At 37.4% G+C, this 27,535-nt stretch overlaps 3 protein-coding genes across 5 annotated transcripts; 1 reads left to right on the top strand and 2 right to left on the bottom strand.

Moving 5' to 3' along the window:
- The first annotated feature begins 386 nt into the window (after positions 1-386).
- On the top strand, positions 387-1,193 carry LOC129249275 (vitelline membrane protein Vm26Ab-like). Its single transcript, XM_054888985.1, has one exon. The coding sequence runs from the start codon at positions 457-459 to the stop codon at positions 1,033-1,035; it is 579 nt and encodes a 192-aa protein (XP_054744960.1). The 5' UTR covers positions 387-456; the 3' UTR covers positions 1,036-1,193.
- Positions 1,194-3,232: 2,039 nt separating this feature from the next.
- Positions 3,233-4,199, bottom strand: LOC129249149 (vitelline membrane protein Vm26Ab-like). Of its 3 annotated transcripts, none has more exons than XM_054888804.1 (2): positions 3,675-4,199; positions 3,233-3,593 (listed from the first exon to the last, which is right to left on the bottom strand). In XM_054888804.1, exons 1-2 carry the CDS (start codon positions 4,129-4,131, stop codon positions 3,391-3,393), a joined length of 660 nt encoding a protein of 219 aa, XP_054744779.1. In that variant the 5' UTR covers positions 4,132-4,199; the 3' UTR covers positions 3,233-3,390. The 3 variants fall into 3 exon arrangements, with proteins under 3 accessions (XP_054744779.1, XP_054744780.1, XP_054744778.1); XM_054888805.1 differs by having other exon boundaries at positions 3,735-4,199; XM_054888803.1 differs by having other exon boundaries at positions 3,233-4,199.
- An 11,559-nt stretch (positions 4,200-15,758) lies between these two features.
- Positions 15,759-25,856, bottom strand: LOC129247617 (tyrosine-protein kinase Dnt). Its single transcript, XM_054886803.1, has 4 exons — positions 25,649-25,856; positions 22,707-23,829; positions 22,278-22,574; positions 15,759-16,226 (listed from the first exon to the last, which is right to left on the bottom strand). The coding sequence occupies exons 2-4, from the start codon at positions 23,642-23,644 to the stop codon at positions 16,115-16,117; spliced, it is 1,347 nt and encodes a 448-aa protein (XP_054742778.1). The 5' UTR covers positions 23,645-23,829; positions 25,649-25,856; the 3' UTR covers positions 15,759-16,114.
- Between the last annotated feature and the right edge of the window lie 1,679 nt (positions 25,857-27,535).

The following is a 27,535-nucleotide window of genomic DNA, read 5'->3' as shown; positions in this document are numbered from 1 at the left end:
TTGACTTTATGCATGAAATGGAAAAAGTGCTTTGCACAGGAAAGAATATTCTATAATATAAATACAAGTAATAATAAATATATTGCGAAACTTTGTAGGTGGCAAATTATGAAATCCAGTTCATTGTCGCCATAAAACACTTCTAGTGGCTTCAAATTACTGGCTAAACAAAATTTCTACTTCCACAAAATACTCCAAAATAAGCATTGCTTTACTCTTTCGCTTACCGCCGGCTTCAAGCCATTCTACTTTTTGTCCCACTTACATCAGCTACGTTAACAGTTTTCCGTTTGTTTCACCTCAATCGTATGAGCAACCTGAATGTTGCAATTTCGTAAGAATTTTATTTTAATTTTCGGCTCGTATAAAAGCTACAACGAATGAGGAAATCATTGTAGTTTAACATTTCTTTGGCAGGGTGAAGTTCAAATCGTGAAGGAAATATTTACATAGAAAATGAAAATCTTCATCACTGTCACCATCTTCGCGGCTATCGCCGTTGTGGGCGCAAATTGCGGAATGACTGATACCAAACAGGGCATCGTATCCTCATCGTATGGCGGTGGATATGGTGGTGGATCTTCTTCATCTTACTCTGCACCAGCTCCAGCTTCAGCACCGTCATACGGTGGTTCTTCCTCATCGTACGCAGCACCTGCAGCTGCACCATCATACGGTGGTGGCTCTTCCTCATCTTACGCGGCACCTGCAGCTGCACCATCATACGGTGGAGGCTCTTCCTCATCTTATGCAGCACCTGCAGCTGCACCATCATACGGTGGTGGCTCTTCCTCATCTTACGCAGCTCCAGCACCTGCACCATCATACGGTGGTTCATCCTCATCATACGGTGGTGGTTCTTCCTCGTCGTATGCTGCGCCGCCATGCCCAAGAAATTATCTGTTCAGTTGTCAGCCTTCCTTATCGCCAGTAGGATGCGCTTCGTCAGGTAGCAGTAGCGGATACGGCTCAGCGGCTGCTTACTCTCAATATGTGCCATCGTACGCACTCCCACCAATTGGATACGGCTATTGAGCCAGACGAAAACATAGACATCGCATTAGGATTTGGCTTGTGAATGAACCTCGCTTTCTTTTTATGATTTAATTATTGCAGTTAATAAGAAATTTTTGAATTAAAAAAAAACACGTGTTATTGTTTGCTAATATATTACATAAAGATTCGAATATGAATCTGGGAGGTTTATATGTATTACTGAATATTCCTGAGCTCTTAACATGAGCCTCAATAGAAATATGTGACACGAGTGAGACTCCTTCAAGCTCAGCAATTGCCTGTGGGTTTAGGCCAAAAAGCTTTAGCAATGGAATCTCTGCTTTGCGAATTTGAGACAAGTTATTCATCCCAAGTCCAGACAAGTAATTCTGCAGTATTTGCCCACGCACTGACTTTCACTGTCCGCCCGGTGCTGAATCCCTGGATATTTTCACCGGAGCTCATACTTAAGGCATGGTTAAGTCGGCCTTGCAAGTGGTCTGCGCAATGGATCTTGGGTGGATCAGTTGTAGTTGCAGTAAAGCTTCTAAAGTTGGACACATTTATAAATTGGAGATAACTTTCTCTTACTTAGCACTACTTAGCGTCTGTTAGTGTATGTATCGCGGCAATTTTGTGCCGTATGTTTACAGAAAATAATTCAAAGGCATTAAATGGAGTGATCTTAACAGCCAAATTGCATAATATCTCATGGGGCTTACTTTGAAGGGGAAAAAATAGATATTGATGAATAATAAATAATTTTTGAAAAAACACAAAATTCGCGATACTTTTTGAACACACTTCCTGTGTCAAAATTGTTTTGCTGGAATGTTGGCACAACTGTCCTCTATAGTGTCGCAGAGTTTGAGCCTGATCTGTTACGAGTAATTAGCTTGTTTTTGGCATCTAATTATATCAGTCAACCGCAGGTGTGCTCTGTGATTTTCAGATAAAAATATCGTACAGAGAATTTGTCACAAATTTTGTGTTTTGAACGGGATTTCGTGTGCCAAATCGTTGAAAATATTGCAGAAAGCCTATGGCAAGTGCGCTTTATCAAAAACACCGGTATCCGAGTAGTATAATGCTTTTGCAAAGGGACGAGAATTCGTGGTAATAAAAAATATTATTTACAAGGTTTGCGACGTTTGAGAGAGAATGTGCGTAGGAAATGGCCCAATTTGTGGAGAGAAAACTCATGAATCTTGCGCCATGATAACGCACCGTCTCACAAGGCTCATACTGTGAACACTTTTTTAACCAAAAACTCGACAAATAGCATCGAACAACCACCATATTCAACGGATTGTGACATTTTCCTTTTCTCAAAACTTAAATTGACAATCGGCGGACGTTTTGAGTCGATGGAGGCCAAAGGTCCTTTGTTGACTGGACTGAACGTTGGCACATGTGTATTGCTTCAAATGGAGCCTATTTTGAAGGCGATAAAATAAATTTTGATGATTAAACAATTACTTTGCTTTTTATTGAACAAATCCCGTTACTATTTTTGACAGAATATATGGATATTATTGGCACGAAGTTTCAGCAATGCCGAAATGTAACAGAGCCAACGAAACAATAAATTGATAGCCAACGGGAAGGAAAATCCCACAAAAGAACCGGTTTTAAATCTGGCCAAGGAGTTTCACTCAGCAGCATTCCCGTATATGTGTGCGGAATGTTTATACTGCTACAACAACAAAACATAATCCCACAATATTACGTAGCAATTTGGCTGTCAAGATCACTCCATTTAATGCCTTTGAATTATTTTCTGTAAACATACGGCACAAAATTGCCGCGATACATACACTAACAGACGCTAAGTAGTGCTAAGTAAGAGAAAGTTATCTCCAATTTATAAATGTGTCCAACTTTAGAAGCTTTACTGCAACTACAACTGATCCACCCAAGATCCATTGCGCAGACCACTTGCAAGGCCGACTTAACCATGCCTTAAGTATGAGCTCCGGTGAAAATATCCAGGGATTCAGCACCGGGCGGACAGTGAAAGTCAGTGCGTGGGCAAATACTGCAGAATTACTTGTCTGGACTTGGGATGAATAACTTGTCTCAAATTCGCAAAGCAGAGATTCCATTGCTAAAGCTTTTTGGCCTAAACCCACAGGCAATTGCTGAGCTTGAAGGAGTCTCACTCGTGTCACATATTTCTATTGAGGCTCATGTTAAGAGCTCAGGAATATTCAGTAATACATATAAACCTCCCAGATTCATATTCGAATCTTTATGTAATATATTAGCAAACAATAACACGTGTTTTTTTTTAATTGAAAAATTTCTTATTAACTGCAATAATTAAATCATAAAAAGAAAGCGAGGTTCATTCACAAGCCAAATCCTAATGCGATGTCTATGTTTTCGTCTGGCTCAATAGCCGTATCCAATTGGTGGGAGTGCGTACGATGGCACATATTGAGAGTAAGCAGCCGCTGAGCCGTATCCGCTACTGCTACCTGACGAAGCGCATCCTACTGGCGATAAGGAAGGCTGACAACTGAACAGATAATTTCTTGGGCATGGCGGCGCAGCATACGACGAGGAAGAACCACCACCGTATGATGAGGATGAACCTCCGTATGATACTGCTCCAGCAGGGACTGCAGATCTTGAGTAGGATGCGGAAGAACCACCACCGTATAATGAGGATGAACCACCGTGTGATGGTGCAGCTGCTGGAGCTGCAGGTGCTGCATAAGATGAGGAAGAGCCACCACCGTATGATGGTGCAGCTGCGGGAGCAGCAGGCGCTGAGTACGACGATGAAGCGCCACCGTATGATGGTGCAGCTGCGGGAGCTGCATAAGATGAGGAAGAGCCACCACCGTATGATGGTGCAGCTGCGGGAGCAGCAGGCGCTGAGTACGACGATGAAGCGCCACCGTATGATGGTGCAGCTGCGGGAGCTGCAGGTGCTGCGTACGATGAGGAAGAACCACCGTATGACGGTGCTGAAGCTGGAGCTGGTGCAGAGTAAGATGAAGAAGATCCACCACCATGTCCACCGCCATACGATGAGGATACGATGCCCTGTTTGGTATCAGTCATTCCGCAATTTGCGCCCACAACGGCGATAGCCGCGAAGATGGTGACAGTGATGAAGATTTTCATTTTCTATGTAAATATTTCCTTCACGATTTGAACTTCACTCTGCCAAAGAAATGTTAAACTACAATGATTTCCTCATTCGTTGTAGCTTTTATACGAGCCGAAAATTAAAATAAAATTCTTACGAAATTGCAACATTCAGGTTGCTCATACGATTGAGGTGAAACAAACGGAAAACTGTTAACGTAGCTGATGTAAGTGGGACAAAAAGTAGAATGGCTTGAAGCCGGCGGTAAGCGAAAGAGTAAAGCAATGCTTATTTTGGAGTATTTTGTGGAAGTAGAAATTTTGTTTGAATACGGTGGCTGTGACATCTTTAGCGTGTTGTTTTTGGCCAAAAAGTCGCGCACAAGCAACGATGTGTGAGCAGGGGCGCTATCGTGACGCAAGAGCCAATTTTTGTTCTTCCACAGATCAAGATGTTTCAGGCGGATTTCTTCGCGCAAATTGCGCATAACTTGAAGGTAATATTCCTTATTGACCCTTTTACCTTGTGGCAAGAACTCATGAAGCACATCGCCCCAATAATCAAAGAAAACGGTAAGCAAAACTTTTACATTCGACCGACTTGGCGCGCTGTTTTCGGTCTTGATTCGAGCGGCAGCTCCCATTGAGATGATTGAGCTTTGGTTTCCACGTCATAAGCATAAACCCACGATTCGTAACCAGTTATGACTCTTTGGACCAAATTCGGGTCGTAGCGGTCAGAGTTCAACAACTCATTAGCAATGTTCATGCGATGCTGCTTTTGTTCGAAATTGAGCAGTTTTGGTACGAATTGTGCGGCGACCCGTCTCATGCCCAAATCATTGAAAAAACTCGAATGGCACGAGCCGATCGATATGTCTAGGTCCTCCTCAGCCACTTCTTTAACGGTGATTCGACGATTGGCCAATACCATTTTCTTCACTTTATCAATTTTTTCGTCTGTTGTTGAAGTGCTCGGGCGTCCGGTACGCTTTTCGTCATTCACATCTTCTCGGCCTTCTGACAACATTTTGTACCACCGATAAACGTTGCTTTGGTCCAAAGTAGCTTCTCCGTATGACACAGTCAACATTCGAAATGCCTCCGCGCACTTAAAAAAAATCGAAGACGAGCCGAAACACGTGCAAGAAAAGCAGCTGTCAACAATTTACTGAACATTCAAAATTGCCGAACTCGTCGGCATGAGCGAGTACCAGCATATCGCCACAAAAAAAAAAGAAATTTGAATATACATAGCCTGCGATAATTTAAAATTCGCGATACTTTTTGAACACACCTCGTATGTCTAACGCGCGCTTTTTAAATGAACAATTACCAATATTTTTTTGGCAGAACGTATATATACAATTGGCGCAATAGACCCAAAAAATGGTGTACGTCGAGCTTCTCCTCCTATTTGTGGCATTCGTCTTGTTGTTGTACCACAGATAGAGGAATCTACAGTTTTAAGCCCACTCCGAAAGGTAGATATTTTTTATGAGGAGCTTTTTCATAGCAGAAATACACTCGGAGGTTTGCCATTGCCTGCCGAGGGGCGACCGCTATTAGAAAAAACTTTTTCTTCATTTTGGTGTTTCATTTTAAAACATCAACCACCACTAAAAAAAAAATGACAGTTCATGGGCTGTTACAAAAGAGGAAAAAGCGAAAACATTGGCAAATTACTTCGAAAATGTTCTATCAAATGACGAAGAGAACAAAATCAACAACCAAAACAACTTCCGCTATGATTTTACAAAAATAAAAAGGACGAATACACACGAAATAATAGTTTGCATCAAAAAAGGAATAAAACATAAAAAAGCGCCCGGATATGACGTGATAACTTGCGAAACGTTTTTAATGCAATGTTTCGCTTACAATACTTTCCGAAGCTCTGGAAAGTGGCAGAGATTATTGCATTGCCAAAACCGGGTAAAGATCCAACTCCGGTGCCATCATATAGACCAATAAGCTTATTACCGACAATTCCTAAAATTGCTGAACAATTACTGCATGATCGAATAAGCCAACTTCTAGACCAAAAACGTATAATACCGTATCATCAATTTGGATTTAGAAAAAAAAAACGACTATTCAACATGTCCATAGAATTACAAATAAAATCGAATCAGACCTTGAAAACAATCGATACTGTGCCGCAGTATTTTTGGACGTAGCTAAAGCGTTTGACAAAGTGTGGCACAAAGGCTTACTCCACAAAATAAAAGGAATGCTACCTTTTGACTACTATCTCATCATAAAGAGCTATCTAACCGACCGAAGCTTCTATATTAAATATGACAATCAATGTTCAGATATTCATGAAATAACTGCTGGAGTTCCGCAAGGAAGCATTCTTGGCCCTCTACTATATGTTTTATTCAACGCAGATATACCACTGACGAAACTAATTCTTTAATTGCTACGTTCGCAGACGATACAATACTATTAGCATTAGACAAACGCAGTTAAGGAATGGTTCGATAACTGGTGCCTAAAAATAAATGAAGACAAAACCGTACAGGTTATATTTACTAACAAAACAAAATTTACCGCAGTTCCAATTAAAATAAATGATAAAGCAATTACAATAGAATCAACTACTAAATATCTGGGAAAGTGGACTCCAAACTAAATTGGAATCACCACATAAAGCAAAAGGTCAAACAAATAAAAGAAAAACTTCGACAACTTCATTGGTTAGTCTGCTCTAAATCCAGACTCACTATACAGAACAAGCTGTTAGTGTACAAAACTATGATTAAACCAATCTGACTATATGGACTACAGGTGTGGGGAACGGCTAAAAAAACTCATATAGAAAAAATCCAACGACAGCAGTCTAAGATTCTTCGAATTTTGACCATGTCTGAGAGGTACACGAAAAATGATGACATCCACAGGACTTTTATTATAGCAACAGTAGACGAAGAAATCAAAAAGATAACAGAGTCAAACCACGTCAAGTGGGCCCCGAATTTTCCATCAAATTGCCGATGTTAAAATCAAATGCATTTTTGGATAGACAATTTGTCACATAATATTTGCTGTGAATAGTTTTTTTTTATTTCGCTTTTTGTTTATGTTATTACCAATTGAATTTTTTTGCATGATATTCTTGTAAAATCAATATCTCAGAAACTACAATTGATAATTTGATGAAATTTATTTCGGTTACCGGAAAATGTTTACTCTATCGATTTAACGTTCAAAGACTGTGTATTTGTTGAAACAATAATTTTTAACAATAATTTTTATAAACAATCGCAATTATTTTTGCGTTCTTCACGCTCTAAATGGACAAAAGGATTAAAGATTCACAAATGAGGTGTTTCGTTACTAGAATTTTTATTACATACATACAACAAGGCACTTTCAAAAAATACACACACACAGTAATGCAGAAATAAACAAACTTCTTGAAAGGGAAAGAAACGGACCAAGCGACCTAGTATGATAAATGCTAAAAAACCATAAATATGTAAAAAAATAATTAAAAATAGTTAAAATAGTTGTAAAATGTAATCATGTAAAGTGAAACTTGCATTATATAATTGTATATTATTTCGTTTATTTTAATTTTATCGCTTTTGACACTGGCCATTAAGCGATGTATATAATATAAATCCTGACCAAATTGTTAAACAACATACTTAATGTCAATGGACAGATGTATAAAATAAATGGGGGCAAAAAAAAAAGATTTTGGTGTTTCACAATCACCATCTACCATCTACTATACAAAAGGAAAACGATTTTGTTAACATAACTCGATATTGCACCGAATTTATTTTTTTATTTTTCAATGATTCCCTTGCATGCACTGGTCCATAGAATTTTTTCAGAAAAGTAATGTTATAATCTTAAAGACTAGGAATGCTCACAACTTTGCGAAACTGGCAATTTTCACAGAAAGTGATAAGAAAAAATTATCTTACTTAAGACTCTACGTAAGCCCAAGTTTCAGTTAGATCTGTGCACTAACCCTTGAGAAAAACCATAGATCATTACGAGAGAAATATCCACTATCTCAGGGACTATTGGTTAGAGAAATTAGTTATGTATGGCGGACAGTATGGGGAATATTTAAGCATTCCTATTCATGAAAGACATTCGCCTGTGATTCTTACTTTCCCACAATTTGGAAGCGTTTTTCTGGCGTTGATCGATTCGTTATGAATCCGAACCGTACCGAACAAAAATGTTAAAATTAGCATGATCCTTATTCTTTAAAATTGCAGCACAACGCTCTTTACAGATGCCCAGAGCATAATGCTAGAACCACCATGCTTTATTGTTTTTGTTGTATACTTTGGCTGGTATTCGGTGTTAGGTGGGCGTCTTACATATTGGCGCAATGCCTTTCCACCATACAAGACAATCTTCGACTCGTCCGCCCATAAAATATTGCGCCATTTGGTCGAAGGCCAATTTATATGTTCTTTGGCGAATCGAAGTCTCTTTTCTACATGCGTCTTTGTCAATAACGGTACTTTTCTTGGACTGTGGGCACCCAGGTCGTGCTGACGCAAACGCCGACGAACAGTCTCAAGGCTCGAAGACACTTTTAAGGCATTAGCAGCAGCCGCAAATGGAAACTGCTTTGAGTATTTGACGATAGACTTAACTTCTCTTGCCGACATTGCTAGCTTTCTTCCACGCTTTTTGCCACTTGGTTTGTACTTGATGGCATTACGTACCATTATTGGTGAGCAGCCAATGATATTTTGCACTTCCACATAAGTTTTTCCATCAGCAATCAATTTTTTTATGAGGGCGCGTTTCTCGGGTGCGCAATTTTTCCTTCTGGACCTTACTGAATGAGGAGTAAAAAAAATTTGGCCATTAGCTACAGAATATCAATTAAATAAACTTATCTCACCGTTTTTTTAATTTTCACAAAGATAGCCGCGAAAATATTAATTTTTCACACACTTTTTCACGCACTACTAAGATTTTGACTGACTAAAAAGCCGTTGCAACTAAAATTTCAAGCAAAATTAACGAAACCGACAGGTTGAGTTTAACAAGTGATGGCATAACTTGAAGCCGACTTCTCAATCTAACGGATTTTACAGTGGATGGCGAAAAATTGTTGTGATACGTGAAACGTGGCCACTTAAATATAATGAGCCATAAGCACTACTAAGATTCTGACCGCAACTGTATGTATATATGTAGTAAAAAATTGGTTAAAAAATGAATTCCTGCATTTATTTTTGAGAAAAAGTAGCCACACGAAAGTGTATTACGGAATTTCAATAAAACTAAATAAACCAAAATAACTTTCTAACTATCCATCTTTTAGTGACTTATCGTGAAATTTTGCCTCACTCTGTGCAATGAAATTCTATCGCCATTCATCTTACAACGCTAACTGCAAAATAATGAATTTATTGGGCATTTTTTTGACAGCGCCCAATTGTAACGACTTTAAAATAAGCAACAAGAAAAAAACATAAAATCAATTTACAACTAAAAAGGACAACAGGGAGCACAGTACGGCACTGATGAATCACTGAAAGTAGGGGCAGTAAATCTCGGTGGCCAGTTGGTACCATTACGGAAGGATGGGTTAAGTAATCAATCAACAAAGCAATTGACCGAGATTGATGAGCTGATGTTTTTATTTTAAATAAAACTAAATTTTATTTATAGTTATCAATCTTACTTTATTTATTCAATTACACAAACAACTTTGCAAAAATTTAAATTTAACCATTGTATAATTTCTTTTGTATCTGCTTTGTTTTTTGCTTTGCTTGTTAAATATTTTTGATTTCAATAATTGATTATCTGCTGAATCAGTAATAAATTTGCTCTTCATTTACAATGTACGTTGAACTTTACTTTTATTACCACTTCATGCGGTTTTCATACACATACAAACATATTTATTTATAAGTATTTAAAAATTGATTTACTGCTTATCACTATTTACTAATTATCACTATTGATTCGCTTAGTTAGTAAATACATATAATACGATTTTAAAATTATATTTATTGTAGCATAAAATCAAAATAAAGAAGTTCGTATGAAGTTAGTTTTGATGTTCAAATGAAAAAATCCATTTCAACAAAATATTGTTAAAAATACGGGGTTACCAGGGAAATCGTCCTAGATTTTTGAGGACATTATTATTTAGTTAATTTCTGATTAATTAGGTTATACAAGGTGGCGCAAAATTAATCATTTTTTACTAAATAAACAAAAAAAAAACAATTATATTGTAATAATAGTAATATCCGCATCAGCGCACAGTGGTTCCGCCATAGGACATTAGATGAAAATAGTCATGTTAAAATTATGCAGCAATATTTAGCTAAATGTTAGTTCATTAGTCATAGTAACTTAGAGTACAAAAGAAATTTCAACTGCACAAACAATTCACTTATAATTGTGCCTCCAAAAAGAGAATTTGAAAAGTGATAGTTAGCGTGGTCTCCGCTCCGTACTTACGCAGTTCCGGGAAATGTTATTTTTCTAAGCATTACTGTGTTTATGTCCTGTTGTACAATGGGAATTCAAGATGAAGGTATGTACGACATGTTAAACGTTTTGTTATCTTTTTTAATTATTATTTAATAGGTTTTCAGACCGTACGAAATAGGTACTTTAAAATTTACCGTTTATTTTTTTTTATAAGAAGTTTGTAAAGTTTTAACTAAGTTCGCACGAATCTGCACAAATGAAACATACATTAAAATATTCTTACGTATGTCCTCTTTAAGGAAAAATAATTTCCAGCTGCGATGACCTGCGATTGCGCTTGATATAGGCTCTAATCTGTACCTATGTGTACCTATGTTACCCAACAGGAATTGGCGTTACAGAATCATCTGCCGAAATTAATTTACAATGTTTGTTGGACCACACCTGCTCTCGAATTCTCGAATCTCAAAAACCAGTATTGGTAAATATGTATATCTGAATCAAGTTGCACTGAGTATGAATTAGTAGGTAAATGGGATTTCGATGGCAGCGAATACAAGCAAAGTTTTTCTGATCCGAGAACGGAAGATGGAAGATTAATTGTTACATCTTATGTACCCTTGAAATTAATTTGTAAATCGATTACCTCTGACCCAGATAAGATAATTTGGAAAAACCCTCGCCCATCCTCCACAAGGTTTTGTCGGCCTATACGTTTTCAATTTGCTAACGAAACTAAAGCTCTTTGCGTTCAAGAAGAAGAGCATTTTAAAAAAGCTATTAGTGACTTGAATCCGACTGTTGTTAAAATCTATAACCATAGTTATAAGGTAAGTCATTCTTTACAATTAACTATGGTTGATGGTAAAGTGTGCTGTGCTCTTAGTGACTCATCTACGAGTAAATGTTATATTTGTGGTGCGACACCTAAAGAAATGACTGACTTAGAAAAGTGTAGAAACAAACAAGTAAACTCCAGTAGATTTGAATTTGGTTCATCACCCCTGCATTCTTGGATTAGTTTTTTTGAATACTTTATTCATGTTTCTTATAGAATCGAATTTAAAAGGTGGCAAGCACGTTCATCTGAGGAAAAAGCACTTTAAGCTAAGAGAAAAGAATTTGTTCAGAGGGAGTTTAGAGAACAATTAGGCTTGATAGTTGACAAACCGCGAATTGGAGGAAGTGGCACCTCTAATGATGGAAATACAGCACGAAAATGTTTCCTTCATTCAACCATATCATCCGAAATCACAGGAATAGACAAACACGTTATAGACAGATGTAGTTATCTCCTACAATGTCTTTCATCTGGTTTTAAAATTAATTCGAATAAATTCAAAATATACGCACTAGACACTGCTAAAATTCTAGTTAGTAAATATTCATGGTATAATTTACTTGCATCAGTTCATAAAGTGCTCAGTCATGGGTCGGAGGTGATCGATCATTGTTTATTATCAATTGGAGAATTATCAGAGGAGGCAGCTGAATCATGTAATAAATTAGTGAAACAATTCAGACGTGACAATACCAGAAAGCACTCAAGAACTGTAACTAACACGGATCTTTTGCACAGGCTTCTTCTTAATTCCGATCCATTTATATCTAGTCTACGAAAATTACCATGTAAAAAAATATCTATGGTGTCAAGAGAAGTGTTACATTTATTGAGTTAAAAGTTTTGTATTTCTAAGTACATTAACTTTTTTGGAATTGAATATTTTATTGTTTTCATAAATAAGAATAAGTTAACTGGCTTCAAAGTATACTTAATGCTCATCCTTTCGGAATTTAATGTTTTTTTTTCTATTATTGTTTATAATTTAAGATTTATGCAAAACTTTAAACGAAACAAAAAAATTTTATATAAAAAATGTGTGTACCTAATTTTCCTTTGACTTTTTATATTAATTATATATTACTTTATTATATATTATTATTATTATATCTTATATATATTCTTATTATATATATATTACTTTTTATATGACTTAATGTTTTTTTAACAAATAAAAACATTTCTCAATTTAGAAACGTACTCAAAAGTCATTTATCACGCCAAAAGTTCTTATGACCGCTCTTCCTACGCGGCTGGACTACTGTGCAGCGGGTCGAATGCCCTGGCAGCCAGTGCTCCTTATTTCGCGTCAAAATAATTTATTGTGTTGCCTCGTTATAAATAAAGGGTGGTTAAATCCCAAGGACCCATGTAGACTGTGAACCACACCTAAGCGTCAAGTTTTGTTCTGCATTTCATTTGATATTTTTTAATTTCAGACTAACTCAATTTGAACCATGCAAAAATACACAATCGAGCAACGCGTTAATGTTATTCAGGCTTATTATGACAACGGGCGTTCAAATCAAAATGCATATCGCGCACTTCGTGATTTTTTCGGTCAATTTAATCGTCCAAATGTGCGTACAATCGGAAAAATTGTGCAAAAGTTTGAGCAAACCGGGTCTGTAGGAGATGCGAAAGCACCAAGGCATGCCGGTACAGCACGTACTGCAGAAAATATTGCTGCTGTTCGCGATAGTGTGGCTGAAGAGCCGTTCACCTCAACTCGTCGTCGTGCCCAACAATTGCAACTCTCACGCTCGTCGTTGATGCACATTATGTATAAAGACTTGCATTTACACGCTTAGAAGGTGCAATTGACTCAATAACTAAAGCCTCTTGACCATTTAAAGCGTCGTCAATGGTCAGAATGGTGGCAGGAAATGGCAACACTGTACGACCAATTTTCGAAGAAAATCATCTTCAGTTATGAGGCAAATTTTCACCTCAGTGGATTCGTCAATAAGCAGAATTGCCGCATTTGGGCGAATGATAATCCAAGAGTGATTGCCGAAAAACCAATACATCCACAAACAGTGACTATTTGATGCGGTTTATAGGTCGGCGGCATCATTGGGCCGTATTTTTTTCCAAGATGGAGCCGGTCAGGCAGTTACTGTGATGATAACGAACTTATTATGGCCCGAATTGGAAGATATGGATGTGGACGATATGTGGTTTCAACAGGACCGTGGCACTTGTCACACAGCTAATGGCTATTTTGCGTGAAAAATTTGATGGCCGAATAATCTCACGTAGCGGCGATGTCAATTGGCCGCCAAGATCATGTGATTTGACACCGTTGGACTTCTTTCTTTGGGGTTATTTGAAAGAAAAGGTGTACGTCGATAAGCCAGCAACTATTCAAGTGCTAAAGGATGAGATAATTCGGCAAATTAACGGCATAAAACCTCAATTATGCCTCAGCGTCATCGAAAATTTGGACCATCGGATGGAGATGTGTCGCCGAGGCCGCGGCGGCCATTTGACCGATATTTTATTCCATACGTAATTGAGCCATACTAATATTATCATAATTAAGAGAAATGACAATAATTTCCTAAAAAAAAGTGTATTTTATTCAAAATCAACACCGGCCCTTGAAACTTAACCACCCTTTATATAAATACAAAATTTTGAGTGATAGAAATATTTATTTTGACTTTTATGAGCTTCATTGCTCATCGGTTTGTATACCGCAGTTGTCTAGTTCACAAGTGGTAAATATGCCAAGCACCGTACGTCAATTGCAAAAATAATAAATCTTCCGAAAGCGTGATTAATTTTGCGCCACCTTGTATAACATGATGTCCAAAGTTTATCACTATGTGACCTGACCGCAAAATCAGTGCTAACGATCTTTTTCGTTTTGTTTAAGAAGCCAGGTACGAAACAGAATCTATGTTTTATATTCAATTATATTACATTATTTTCAGAATTTTATGACTTTTTGAATGCCTAAAAATATCTAAAAATAAAATAATTTTAGTTACCGTATACATTTTTTTGCTTTTTTCATTGTAATGTAAAGTAAGAAACACTTAGTGGAAAATCGTAAACTCAAAATTTTATGAAGCTGCCATTTTCAATAGTCAGAGCTTAGTTGAAATTTGATTGATGATTTTTTTTAATTGGCATACATAGCCACCAAAAAAACAGAAGCAAATTGGGGCCTTGAACTGAGATAAAAACAAACGCATTTTTTTTTAAATTATCATTCAAATCGAATACCCGAAAACGCTTAAGCTTTGGCGCTTACTCCTATTTCTGCTGCGCTTCTTGATGTTGTTCACGAAATGAAGGGACAGTTTTAAGCCGACTTCTTACAGCGGGTGGTTTTTTATGAGGAGTTTTTTTCATGGCAGAAAAACTCTCGGAGACTTGTCAAAAGCCTGCCGCAAAACGACCGCTGTTAAAAAAAACGTTTCTATCATTTGGTGTTACATACCCGTATTTCATGTCATATAAAAAATTTAAATAGAAACTATCTAAATAATGAAATCCTTAAGTATCTACAACGACTATCCCGGTAACCCTGTACACAGATATGAATCATATACAAAGTGGCGCAAAACTAATCATCCCATTTTGTGTTTAGATAACTTTTTTACTAAATAAAAGAACAAAAAAAAATATTTGGGCTGGCATAAATCTTTACTCTGAACTTTAAGTGGTCCATTGTTTGTCTATACTGCAGCTGTCTGGTTCGCAAGTGCCAAGTATGACTTACGTACGACGCCATTTGCAAAATTTATTAATCTTCCCATAGGGTAATTTAATTTGCGCCACCTTGTATATGCCTTCGTATTAGAAAATATATCTGTATGCCTTTACATACGCAAATTAAGCTGCGTACCTACAAATAAACACAATTAAACACTTCAATATTTACACAATTTTCGTAATAATTTTCATAACTAACTTATCAATGTACGAGTATGTGCAGGATGTTTTCTAGAGGCTTGATTTTCGAGTGGCAACAGCGCATAATCAAAGTACTGAGTTAGAGCACACTTTAGTTAGAGTAATACAATTAATGTTTGTTTTGTTGTTGTTTGAGTATTGTTTCTTCAAATGTGACCCTCTGTGTTTGAATTCAGCTGATCTCAGCTGTAACCATTTTTGGCAATCAACTCATAGATATCTTTTTTGTAGATTTGTTAGATGGATGAATATGCCACCAGTGCTGTAAGCTCAAAAATTTATACAAGTCGATATGTCCATTTTACAGTCGACTTAATCGTCCATCCACCAACCAACTTATTCCAATAACTACATAAATATAGTTTTCGCGTATGCTGTACATAGGCAGAGATATCGCCCATCCCTTTAAGCGAGGTTTGTGTTAGTGTGGAAATGGTTTGATACCAATGTTATGACTGCATCGAAAACAGTTAACATTATACAGTTATGTATTTTATTTAATTATGAAGTTTTATGCCTCTAAAAACACCCGTTACTTATATACACATATATATACGCAGTCATTAGGAGTTAATCCTAAAATCAGTAAATATTTAATAAATATATTTTGGCAATCTCACAAGGTTATACTAACTAATAAAATATCTATATAGGAGTAGGTATGTAAGTATGTATTGCATCATATTATTCTGAATGCAAATGTGTGTATTTAATAAGTTTAAAATAAAGTTTGTTGTTGCTTTTTTTTAATTATATTTGAGTAGGGAAGCAATTTTACAGTCTAATATACGGCGAGGTCTCTTCCACCCGAATTTACACGTAGCGCGTCACTTGCGCATAGAACTCCGAGAGACACGCATTCAGTTGAGCAAATGTGGGACGCTCGATCGGTAGAAGCGCCCAACAGTAGGCCATAATTGTGAAGCTGTGAAGAAAATAAAATAAAACGGAAATTTAATTGAGTGCGTAAACTTCGACAACATATAGAATTTATGTATTTTATAAATCATTATCTTTATCGTTCTATAAATAAGACACTCTAAAATAGTTAAACCTCTTTTTTCAATATACCGTTCGCTCAAATTCAATGAAACATGCGGCGATTTGAATGAATCAACTTCCTTTAGTGAATAAATGTTAACCTGAGTATACCAGGTTGTTCAATAAGTTTTACGGTTCGCTAAGAAAAACACATTTTTATGGTTTGAAATACAATTTAATATTCAGGAAAGTCTCCCTGAACATCAATAAACTTGTTCCAACGATATTTCAATTTATGAATTCCATCCCTGAAGAGAGAATCTGGAATAGCTGCAATATACGCTTCCGCTGCTGTTATGACCATATCATTCTTTTAGGTCTAGAAACAGATGCAAGTCGTTAGGGACCAAATCTGGATCTAACCGGTGGATGCTCCAACAATTCGAACTTTAATTAATGGATTTTAGTTTTGTAACGCGGTGCATCGGCCTGATGAGAAATATTCCTTTTCTTTTGCAAACTGTGCCGTTTTTTACGAATTGTTTGTTTCAGTTGGTTTAAAAGGTTACAATAACACAGGGCGACAAAATTTAACCAACATTCAGACCCAGAAACCAGACTATATATTTCCGAAGGATAAACTGGATTTAGTACATCGATTCGCCACTATAGATGAGACTTGGGTCTATCACCATAATCCTAAATCAAAACAACAGGCTAAAGTTCGAGCTCGTGACCAGAAATTGGTCAAGAAGATGTTAGCATCAGTTTTTTGGGATGCGAAAGGAATTCTGTTTGTGGACTACTTGCAAACTGGTAAAACAATAAATTTTGATTATTACACAGGCCGACAGCATCTCAGACCCAGAAACCGGACTATATATTTTCGAAGGATTTTGATGCGATGAATCGAAATCTGGCCTCAAAATTGCTCTATCAGCTCTGGTTTTCGAGATATCCTAACCTAAAAGTGCAAAAAACACCGTTTTTGCCCATATTTAAGGTTATGTAGCTTTGCAGATGTTTTCTTTCACCAAAATTAAAGGAGCCTTACAAGCCTTCTTTTTTCAAATGGCGTTGAGTTTGCTCATTTTGCATTTTGAAATTTTCATGTTTCTAAATTTTCCTACACCTGAAAATCGATTGAGATAACATAGACATGATATAGTCGATTACTAATTTTCTTGAATTGCGTCTTATTTTTCTTAAAATTTTATCTCACACCATAAGTGTGCTAACTCACCAAACCCTTACACTATCTAACCCACGGGTACCGAGTCAAACACAGCCCTAACCCCTAGAAACCACCCCTTCCATACCGCAAGCAGGCTAACCCACTTAACCCTGGAGACAGTGAGTTTAGTCACATATCTTTCTTGAAAAAATCTTATTTTTCTTGATGTCTCATAACACAAGTAGGCTTAACCACTTAACTCCTAGTCCACCCACCCCCACGTATCTCCTAATCCCTAGAAACCATCCCTACCAAACAATTTCAAAATGCGATATCTCAGCGAAAAAAATGATATTTGAGCAAACTCAACGCCATTTGAAAAAAGAAGGCTTGTAAGGCTCCTTTAATTTTGGTGAAAGAAAACATCTGCAAAGCTACATAACCTTAAATATGGGCAAAAACGGTGTTTTTTGCACTTTTAGGTTAGGATATCTCGAAAACCAGAGCTGATAGAGCAATTTTGAGGCCAGATTTCGATTCATCGCATCAAAATCCTTCGAAAATATATAGTCCGGTTTCTGGGTCTGAGATGCTGTCGGCCTGTGTAATAATCAAAATTTATTGTTTTACCAGTTTGCAAGTAGTCCACAAACAGAATTCCTTTCGCATCCCAAAAAACTGATGCTAACATCTTCTTGACCAATTTCTGGTCACGAGCTCGAACTTTAGCCTGTTGTTTTGATTTAGGATTATGGTGATAGACCCAAGTCTCATCTATAGTGGCGAATCGATGTACTAAATCCAGTTTATCCTTTCGAAAACACTCTAAATGTTGCTGAGAAAGTCCCGTTGGAATGTTTTTTTTGTTCCATTGTTAGCGAATGCGGCACTCCTTGTGCACGCAGCTTTCTAAAACCAAATGCTGCAATCAAAATATTGCTTACACTGCCCAATGAGATGCCTAGGGCTTCTACTAAATCTCTTTCAGTCACTCCTGTATTTTTTCTACGATTTTTGGTGTTGTTGTTGTTTTTGGACGTGGATGGACATGGATCGACATGGATCAGTAGTGAATAATTCCTACACCGTTCCTTCTTTTAAAGAATCTAAATTTTTACATATTTTATTTTAAAACCATATCGAAGCGCGTCTTTTAAACGATCTTTTATATACCGTATTATGATAAAAAGAGGAAGAAATTGGAAAAGTGGACGTGGTATCTTCCATACAAACTGCAACCTTCAAATAGCTTTTCCCTGGAGCCGCTTATACTAAGGTACTGAAATTTCATACAGCTATAGACATAAATTACAAATGCCATACTTAAGGCGAAAAGCTCTAGGTATTGGAAAAAGAGGGTATGGTGCCTTCCATACATACAAACTGAAATCTCATATCGTGTGTACAAAATAAAAACATCAACGGAAATTTCAAAATCTTAAAACAATTGTGTCGCTAACAGGGTTTAAAAAAACAATTTACATATTGTATTTTATTAGAGAAAAATTAAAGAAATATGTTTTGAGCTCAGAAATTCCAAACAAACCCTCTACCACGAAGCCCCTCCTCGGTATTTGTTAAGAAAATTATTACATATTATATTATTATATAGTGACATTTTATAGTACAATTGGATAAAACCTACTGCTTACAGTGAGAATTGTTAATGAAATAACTTTCAACTATGGGCCATACTAGTCAAATGAACAATAAAAAAGGAATGATAATTGATATTTTTTTTTTCTTTTTGCTAAGTAAAAGTTAAATGTGTTTTTGACGGGTCTAGAAATATTTGAGGGATATATATCTTTGCGCAAAGAAAATAATATCACGTTTCGGAGAAAATTAATTTCAAGTACATTTCATTTTATACAAAAGTCAACACATTAAGCCATTCTATTTTTACCAATAATCTTTAAAAATAATTGCTAGGTAGGGGCTTCACGTAAATATGGTTTTGTCATAGAATAAGGTATCGTTTACAGCTATGGAGACATAAGTGACATACTTCTGGCGAGTTTTCTGGGTTATCCAGCTCAATTTCCGACGGGAACGATCCGGATTATTTGTATGGGTATTGACAGCACTGACATAGGACTTCTGTTTTGGTAATAATTATAAATATAATTACATGCTTATATGTGATCATCCCAAAATTTGCTACTTGGAACATGACAGCATTGAAGATGGCACAGTAACGAAAAATCAAGAGCCTGTGTATAATACACACTGAAAATCGGCGTAACATACCACCTTGATCAGAAAGTTTCCGAAGCAACTAAGTAAGGTGACGCTCTAAGACAACTGATTTGAGTTATATGTTTGTATGTAAGCTGCAACATTTGCGATTAACATTCCTACAAAAATTTACCACCATTGCTTGACATTTGTCAAACGTCTGTGACTACCTTCAGAGGAGTTTATATTTACTCCCATAGCCAAGCGGCGATTAAATCTCTTGGTAGGGTTGTCGCTTATTCCATCATTGCTCGCAAATGCCGGGCGTCTCTTAACGAAATGGCGGAATATTTCCGCATCCATTTGACATACCAGGTAATTGTGAGGCAGGCAAATTTGCGAGAGAGGGAACCATCATTCGCACACGTCTTGATATGGAGATTGTAGATATACCCCTCTCAATCTACAAACTGCGTGATACTATGTTTTAGCATCTTGTTTAGTCACTTTAGCCAACACGAGTTGGGTTGATAGTTTGGCATGACAATGCTACAAGAAGAATTTGGCCAAAATGGGATGCTAGTCGGTCAAAGAAAAACGTTTCTATAATAGTTGCTTTTATCATAGGCCACTCTCATAGGCCAATATGTCCAAAAATTGGACGTATCTCATTTCAACTTTTGTAGAAACTGCAGGAATGAGGAGGAGGAAGAATCCGTTAGACACCTTCTCTGTTACTGTCCCGCGTGGCATGCCTCTAGATTTAGATGACCTTAGGGATATACATAAGCGTTAGACAGTTCAATGAGTTTGCACTTAAAATAAACTGGTTCTGCGAGGAGTAGCAGTTAACTGCTACTGCGCTATCCCAACGGATCGGCAACGGTCTAAGTGAGTTGGTCTAAAGACCGACTGTCACTTCTACCTACTTAGGTAGAGTAAATATACCTCTGCACGAGTTTTCTATTTTTTACAGTTTTAAAAATGAATGTGAATTTGCAAAAACGACTTTGTATTCAATTTTGCGTTACAAATAGATTCAATAGTGGAACACCTTAAAAATGTTGGGAAACTGTTTCGGTAATGATGCGCTCTAGCCGTTTACGAGTGTTATGAACGCTTCAGAAGAGATCGTGAGTCCATCGAGGATGGCGAGTGGCATGCGTAGTGGCAAGACGTCGACATAAAAAACTGATAAAAGCATCAATAAAGTGAAAAAAAAGTTTATCAATAATAGCAAATAAACCATGAGAGAGCTAGAAGAGGACTTGAACATTGTTTATGGATTCTTTCACGACATTGTAGTTAATGATTGAGTTTGCGTCGTGTTGCTGTAAAGTTGGTCCCAAAGGACCTGAGAAAAGATACCGCGTTGATAATGCCAAAGGCATGATTTTCAAAGTTGAATTCGACCCAACATTCATCAAACGCATCATTACTGGCAACGAGACCTTGGTACGAGGGATTATGAGTACGACACACAATTCAGACATAAGGCGAGTGAGTAGAGAGCTACGAATGAACTAAGACAAAAAAAAAAACGTTGTTTGCAGTTAAGTAAGAAAGCGATGCTCAGGGTTTTTATGGATTACAATAATATTAGGTGGGGTTAAGTTTTTGTGGCAGTCGGCTTAGAGTAGCCAACTCACTTAGATCTTGTAGGTCCGTTTTGGTACCACGGGAACCTTACTGTTTACTTTTCATGGAACCAGTTAGACTATTCTAGGAAGCGTAGAATAGATTTTTTTCCACCACGGGATAGTTCTGTGAGAGGCTCAAAATGGTATTTTCCTAACAACCTTGTTTTACTCCCAGCTAAGGCTGGACAATTACAGAGGAAATGTTCTATTGTTTCTTCCTCTTTCTCGTCTCTACAACTTCTGCAGTATTCATGCGTATTCAATATCTCTTTGTATCGGAACCCATATGCTGACCTTGAAGACGCTGCTAATAACATGTAGAGCTGCCAGACACTCCTGAGCAACCTTTGATCTTAGTATAACTGCCTCCATTGATTTGATGGCCGCGTGGCTGTCCGAGAAGATATTTATCGTAGGTTTTATTACGACGTGTGTGTTAAGGCTGTGTTAATTCAGCTGATATGGCGCGCTGCGATTTTGTTCTATTTGATCGATTCAAGCAACCACTACGGGGAAGGGGTTTTAATAGTTGGAAGAAGAAATGGGAAAATGGAAGACGGCTCTGGTGTTTATACCAAAAAGTTCCACAAATGTTTCAAAACCTGGATCAAATACTAACATAAGTGCGTTGCAGTTGATGGGGAGTACATTGAAGGTGGTAATATCACTTTTGAGGAATAAACTTGTATTTTGAATATTCTGAATTGTATTCCGTGAAATTTTTGATTAATGGATTCTCAGTAAACGTATTTTATTTCATTAATTTAAATAAAACAAAAAGCAATAATGAGGAAAGTCATAAAACTTCACGTCATCGTTCGTATAAAATTTTTGTCACGATACTGGTTACGAATCGATACCCTCAGTAAATATAAAAAATAATCTGAAGTTTTCAATTAGTGAAACTGATTCAGATGAAAAACGTTTCATACTAAAAAGCTTTTCAAATATATTTGACTTTTCAAAGCATGTGTCCCCCCTTCCGGAGGTATAGTGTACTTACAGCTCATCTGGGCAGTTGAAGGGTTGCGCCAACCGATAGCCATCCTTCAAATAATGCTCCATTTCGAATGGGTCAACCTCGGAGTACGGTTGCTTTGCATATGTGCACAACTCCCACATAAGTACGCCGAACGCCCAAGAGTCGCTCGCTTCTGCAAACTGCTTGTGCTGCAAAGCTTCCAGGGAAAGCCATTTAACGGGACGATTTTCGCTGTCTCCCAAACAATTGTAATCGCTCGGAAAGAGATCTCGGGAGAGCGAACTGTCTGACAACTTGACGCGTAACTGATCATCAATGCTGTAGGTAGAAGATATGTAGCACAATATTAAAAATAATGATTATTTCTAAATGTAAATACAATAACATATCAGTTAAGAATGAATGTTGAGAAATTATAAAGTTCAGCTATTTTAACGCTGTCATACTTACACACAATTTCGCGTTGCTATATCCTTATGCACAACCCCATGACTGTGTAAATGCACTAAGGCTAGCGCCAATTGGGTGGACATCATAACGATCTGTACGGTGGTTATCGTGCGCGCGCAAGACGGATCCAGCAGGAATAACTTTAGATTACGGGTAGTATTCGGCGCTGAGTAGAGCACGAACGGTGTGGTGTGATCTTCAATGGACACACCCAAAACTGAAAGTATGCCCTGGTGGGAAGCGCCATACAGCGACATGCCCTCTTGCAGCAATAAAGACACTTGCATTTGGCTGGCGTGCTGTGCCACAGTCTTCACCAACACATCTTGATTGTCGTTGTAGGTACCACGATAGACACGACCGAACGTACCTTCCTGTAATAAGCTTGAGAGACGTACACGACAACGCTCCACTGTAAGCTCCGATATGCGCCGATGCAACTCTTCCGGTTGTTGAGGTTCCACTTTACGTGGCAAAGAACTATGGACCGGTGCAATTATGGATGGTGGACCATTGTATGTGGCCGATTGCTGACATGGTCCGTTCGTGTTGAGGCGCTGAAAGCTTGATGTGCGCATAGGTTGGCCATGGTTTTGACGCTTTGCCGAACGTCGTACACAATAAGCGGTTAAAAGCAAAATGATTACGAGTGCCAAGGCCAAAGAGCTGCCCACAATGATGGTCAATATGCCAGTAGGTGGTGGCACAGCGGTCTCTAGCAACACTGGTCCATGTATTGCATTCTCTTCTGTATCGGCGAGTAGACAAATCTTTTTGCGCCGAAAAACCAAATGAGTTACATTGTTGAGGGCACGATTGAGTATCACCTCTATTGAAATTGTGACATCCACTTCAGAGGCGCGTATACCAGAACATTTAAGGCCAATAGCAAACGTTTGTACATTCGTCGGTATTTCACCGATCTGTGAAATGTTCATGAAGGGACGCGGCAGAACTTCTTGATCTGTTGTAACCACGTTAATACTATAGGGAAGCGGTCGGCCGGCCAAACTCTGCCAAGTGAAAGTAATATCACGTACGTTCGCCGGCACTGGTACAACGAAATTGAGAGCATAATTGTTAACGTGACCTTCACGAACGTAGTAGACCTCCGCAGAAACACCTGAAATATAAGACACATTTTATCGATTATTAAGGTTCGTTAGGTATGTAGGTAAATTTATAATATTATATTAAAAGATCTACAGATGCAGAATTTATGTAGGCCTAGAAGAATGACCGAAACTAGAACTAGAAACAGGAACAACAACACGCGACCGAATAAAAATAATACTTGAAGTTAATATTTTCTATATATAATATTTACATACCTATAAGTATGTAAATTAAGGTGTACTGATTTTTTCCGAATTTTTCACGATGTGCAATAGACAGATATCGTAATAATATTTTGGCAGTTATTGCAGAGAGCCATACCGGAACTACACGAACGACTACTAAAGAAGACTTCGTTTCTAATTGAACCCTAAATTGAACCCAAAGAACTAATTGATGCAATTTGGTGAGGTCATTCAACAATATTTGAAAAACCGTTGGACCGGTTTAGTTCAAATTTAGTACGAAGACATTAAAAATATTGGCGTGGTGGAGCAAAATTGAGCCCGGATGCGTGATTAGCGACTCCAAAAACATGCAGTGATGTACTCAAATTCTAGTCAAGACTTTTTTTAATTTTTGCGAAGCTGTGCCGTCCTGCAAAACCCTTCCATAGCTTTATTTCGGCTCCATAGTTTTTCTAAATGAGTACAGTTATAGCTAGCTAAGAAAATTTCTTCAAGAACAGGGTTAGTCTTTTTTGAAAATTTCAATAAGTTACTTCTAAAAGTGAGACATATTTTAAAATTAACTTACATACAAATTTTAGCAAACTCTGTTTCGTTTTTAGAACTAAGGTTTCTTGAGAAACTTTTCTTAGAGCTGTCGTAGATTATGCCAAGTTTTTTCATTCCAAAAAAATCGATGCACCCTAATATAAATAAATATAAGGAATAAGGTTTGGTTCGGCCAGAGAAAGAGTGAGAACTGGCAAGAGAGGTGACACATTCGCGTGATTTGGTTTGAAAACTCGAGCACGACATACAGACAAAAGTAGGGAGAAACAATGCTCCAAGAAAGACAAAGCCAGAGTGGTGAGGTTTTCAAATATGTTAACAAGCCAGCAAAGCAAAGGCCAAAGAGAAGTGAGCGGTTGTATGTCACACGGCAGCATCAGCAACGCCAAACGGAGACAGAACAAAATTTCGACAATCTAATTGAACAAACTTTATCATTGAATTTGATTGTCGTAGCAGACACGAGTCACATGGAACACATTTCAACACATATGAAGGCACAGAGCGAGGAGATTGCCATCACTGATTTTACATTTTATTGTCACACAACATTAGAAAACCGGTGTTAGTTTGTAAAGCAACACGAAGTTACTGCACTCGCATTCTGGCATTTCGTACGTTCGGTGTCTGCTTATCAGTCTATTACCAACTAAAAACTCCAAACAGCGAGTGAAAAGCGCACAAGTATGATTCATTTAGGTATGTAGGAATATGCTGGCAATTGCACTTGCACATATTCATAAGACCGTATGTATGTGTGTATGTGTATACGTAAGTATGCATATGCTTCTTTTGGGGGAACGCCGCAATTTGCGCTGATGGATTTAAAATACGGCGAAAATTCGCACTTGTCACATCAATGCCACTTCCAGCGATATTTTGTTTTTGTATAATAATACGCATAGTTTATTTTGCGCTAGTAGGATGGGAAACACTGTGTTCGACCGAGGCAATAGTTACAATTTGCCAGCAGAAATGTGCTTTTATCTAGCACCTAGTGAAACCTGAGTGTTTTTAGTAGCCCCAGCAATGGCTCAAAATGTTTCAAACTTTCTCTTTCATCACTAAAAAAACGTTATCAAAACATACCAGCAAAAGCGCCTGACACTCTCTCTCTCTACGTAATTGAGCTGAACTTCCTTCCATTCGCTAACAGCAACGTGAACTATTAATTTCAAAAGCATTTACATATGTACATATGTCTCTATGTGTATGTAGTATTGTATGCTGTCCATCCATTCTTGCGGCACAATTTCCAACAAACTAATTAAAAATATCTCTTGCTCTAGCCTGCAGTACTTCCAGTCACCGACTGTCCGCAGAGCCGGTAGATGCAAATTTTCACTCTCTTATTCGCTTTCAAAATGCTGAGTTGTTCCATTTTTGTACCAACAGTACATACATATATTTATATACTAAATTTCTGTGGTGTTAGGCTACTCAAATGGTTCATAGAATCTGGTAGGAAAAATGTAGTTCAAATTTACGCAAGAATTAAATAACTGAATATGGAAAATAAGTGAAAGTATCAATCACTGTCCAAGTGTCAGTAACTAAATATCAGCCAATTAAAAGAAGGTAGATAGATTATTTTTTGATAAAAAAACAAAGCAATTAAGAAAATTGTGAACAAATGACATTTGAAAGTAAATATTAGGGCACAGATACATTTTTTCTAATTTAGAAGAGTTTGAACAAAAAAAATGATTAGTCTAAAATTAAAATAATATTTCTAATGAAAAAATGTTCCTTAACTAACTAAACCAGCCCTGGAAGAGGAATTCTCAGGAATCCTATTAGTATGTAGCACTTGGAAGACCTCGACTACGCTGACGATATTGCCCTCCTCTCACAGCATAGCGGACACTTGCAGAAGAAACTTGATGACCTCAATTTCCACGCAGAGCGCGTCAGTCTACGCATAAACGTAGGTTAAAAGTAAATACATGCAAATCAACACCTCGCAGACATACCATTTTACAATATATAGTGAACAAATCGAAAGCATCGGCACATTTACCTATCTAGGAAGTCAGATTACACCAGACGGCGGAGCGGTGACTGAAATAAATGCGAGAATTAAAAAAGCCAAAGCGGCATTCGGCAGCCTAAAAAAGACACGGTACACGGAGTAACTGACAAAACGTACAAAGGTAAGGATTTTTAATTCGAATATAAATTCAGTTCTTCTCTACGGTTGTGAAACTTTTCTTGTACCAGCATCTACCACACAAAGCTTACAATCATTTGTTAACCTTTGTCTCTTTGCGCATCTGGTGACCTGACAATAGGGTTTCGAACGAACAATTCCTCGCAAGAAGTGGACAAAAAGCCATTGCTATTGAAATACGGGAACGTTAATGGAAATGGATTGCGCACACCATCCGCAAACCAGCTAACGAAATAAGCAGAATCGCACCCTCAAGGACATTGCCGCAGAGCTCGTTGTTAAGGATCATGGCGACGTAGTTTTTTTGACGAGTTTTTAGGGATTGACGAAACGAAAAAATGGTCGCAGATCAAAGCAAAATTTAATAATCCACACCATTGGCAATCTTTTGTTTAGGCACTATGTGCCTCTAATCGGCACCACAGCAACAAATAATAATAATAAACTAACGAAAAACGTTTTTCCACTACATAACCATATAGTAAGTCTTCTTTCTCAATAATTTTCAGGCAGTTTGTTTTTTTTTTTTTACCAATCAAGTCTAAACTGAAGATTTCGCTATGAATTGCAAATTGTGCGAGGCTGTATTTCATACCGTTCAAATGAACCCGATTTTTCGATTTCCACTATAATTCTCTTTTTTAATTGAAGCGTAATTCTAACCAACATTAATCACATTAGAAGTAGGTTTGTATATACGCAGTAGTAAAAGTTTTCGAATAACTCAGTGTATCTATAATCTATGCATTGTATCAATATCGTATTTTTTTAAGAGCTTGAGAATTCAAAATGGTAATACAAGACAG

The sequence above is a fragment of the Anastrepha obliqua genome, chromosome 5, assembly GCF_027943255.1.
Source record: "Anastrepha obliqua isolate idAnaObli1 chromosome 5, idAnaObli1_1.0, whole genome shotgun sequence".
Lineage (NCBI taxonomy): Eukaryota > Metazoa > Arthropoda > Insecta > Diptera > Tephritidae > Anastrepha > Anastrepha obliqua.
This window is presented reverse-complemented; position numbering and strand designations above follow the sequence as displayed.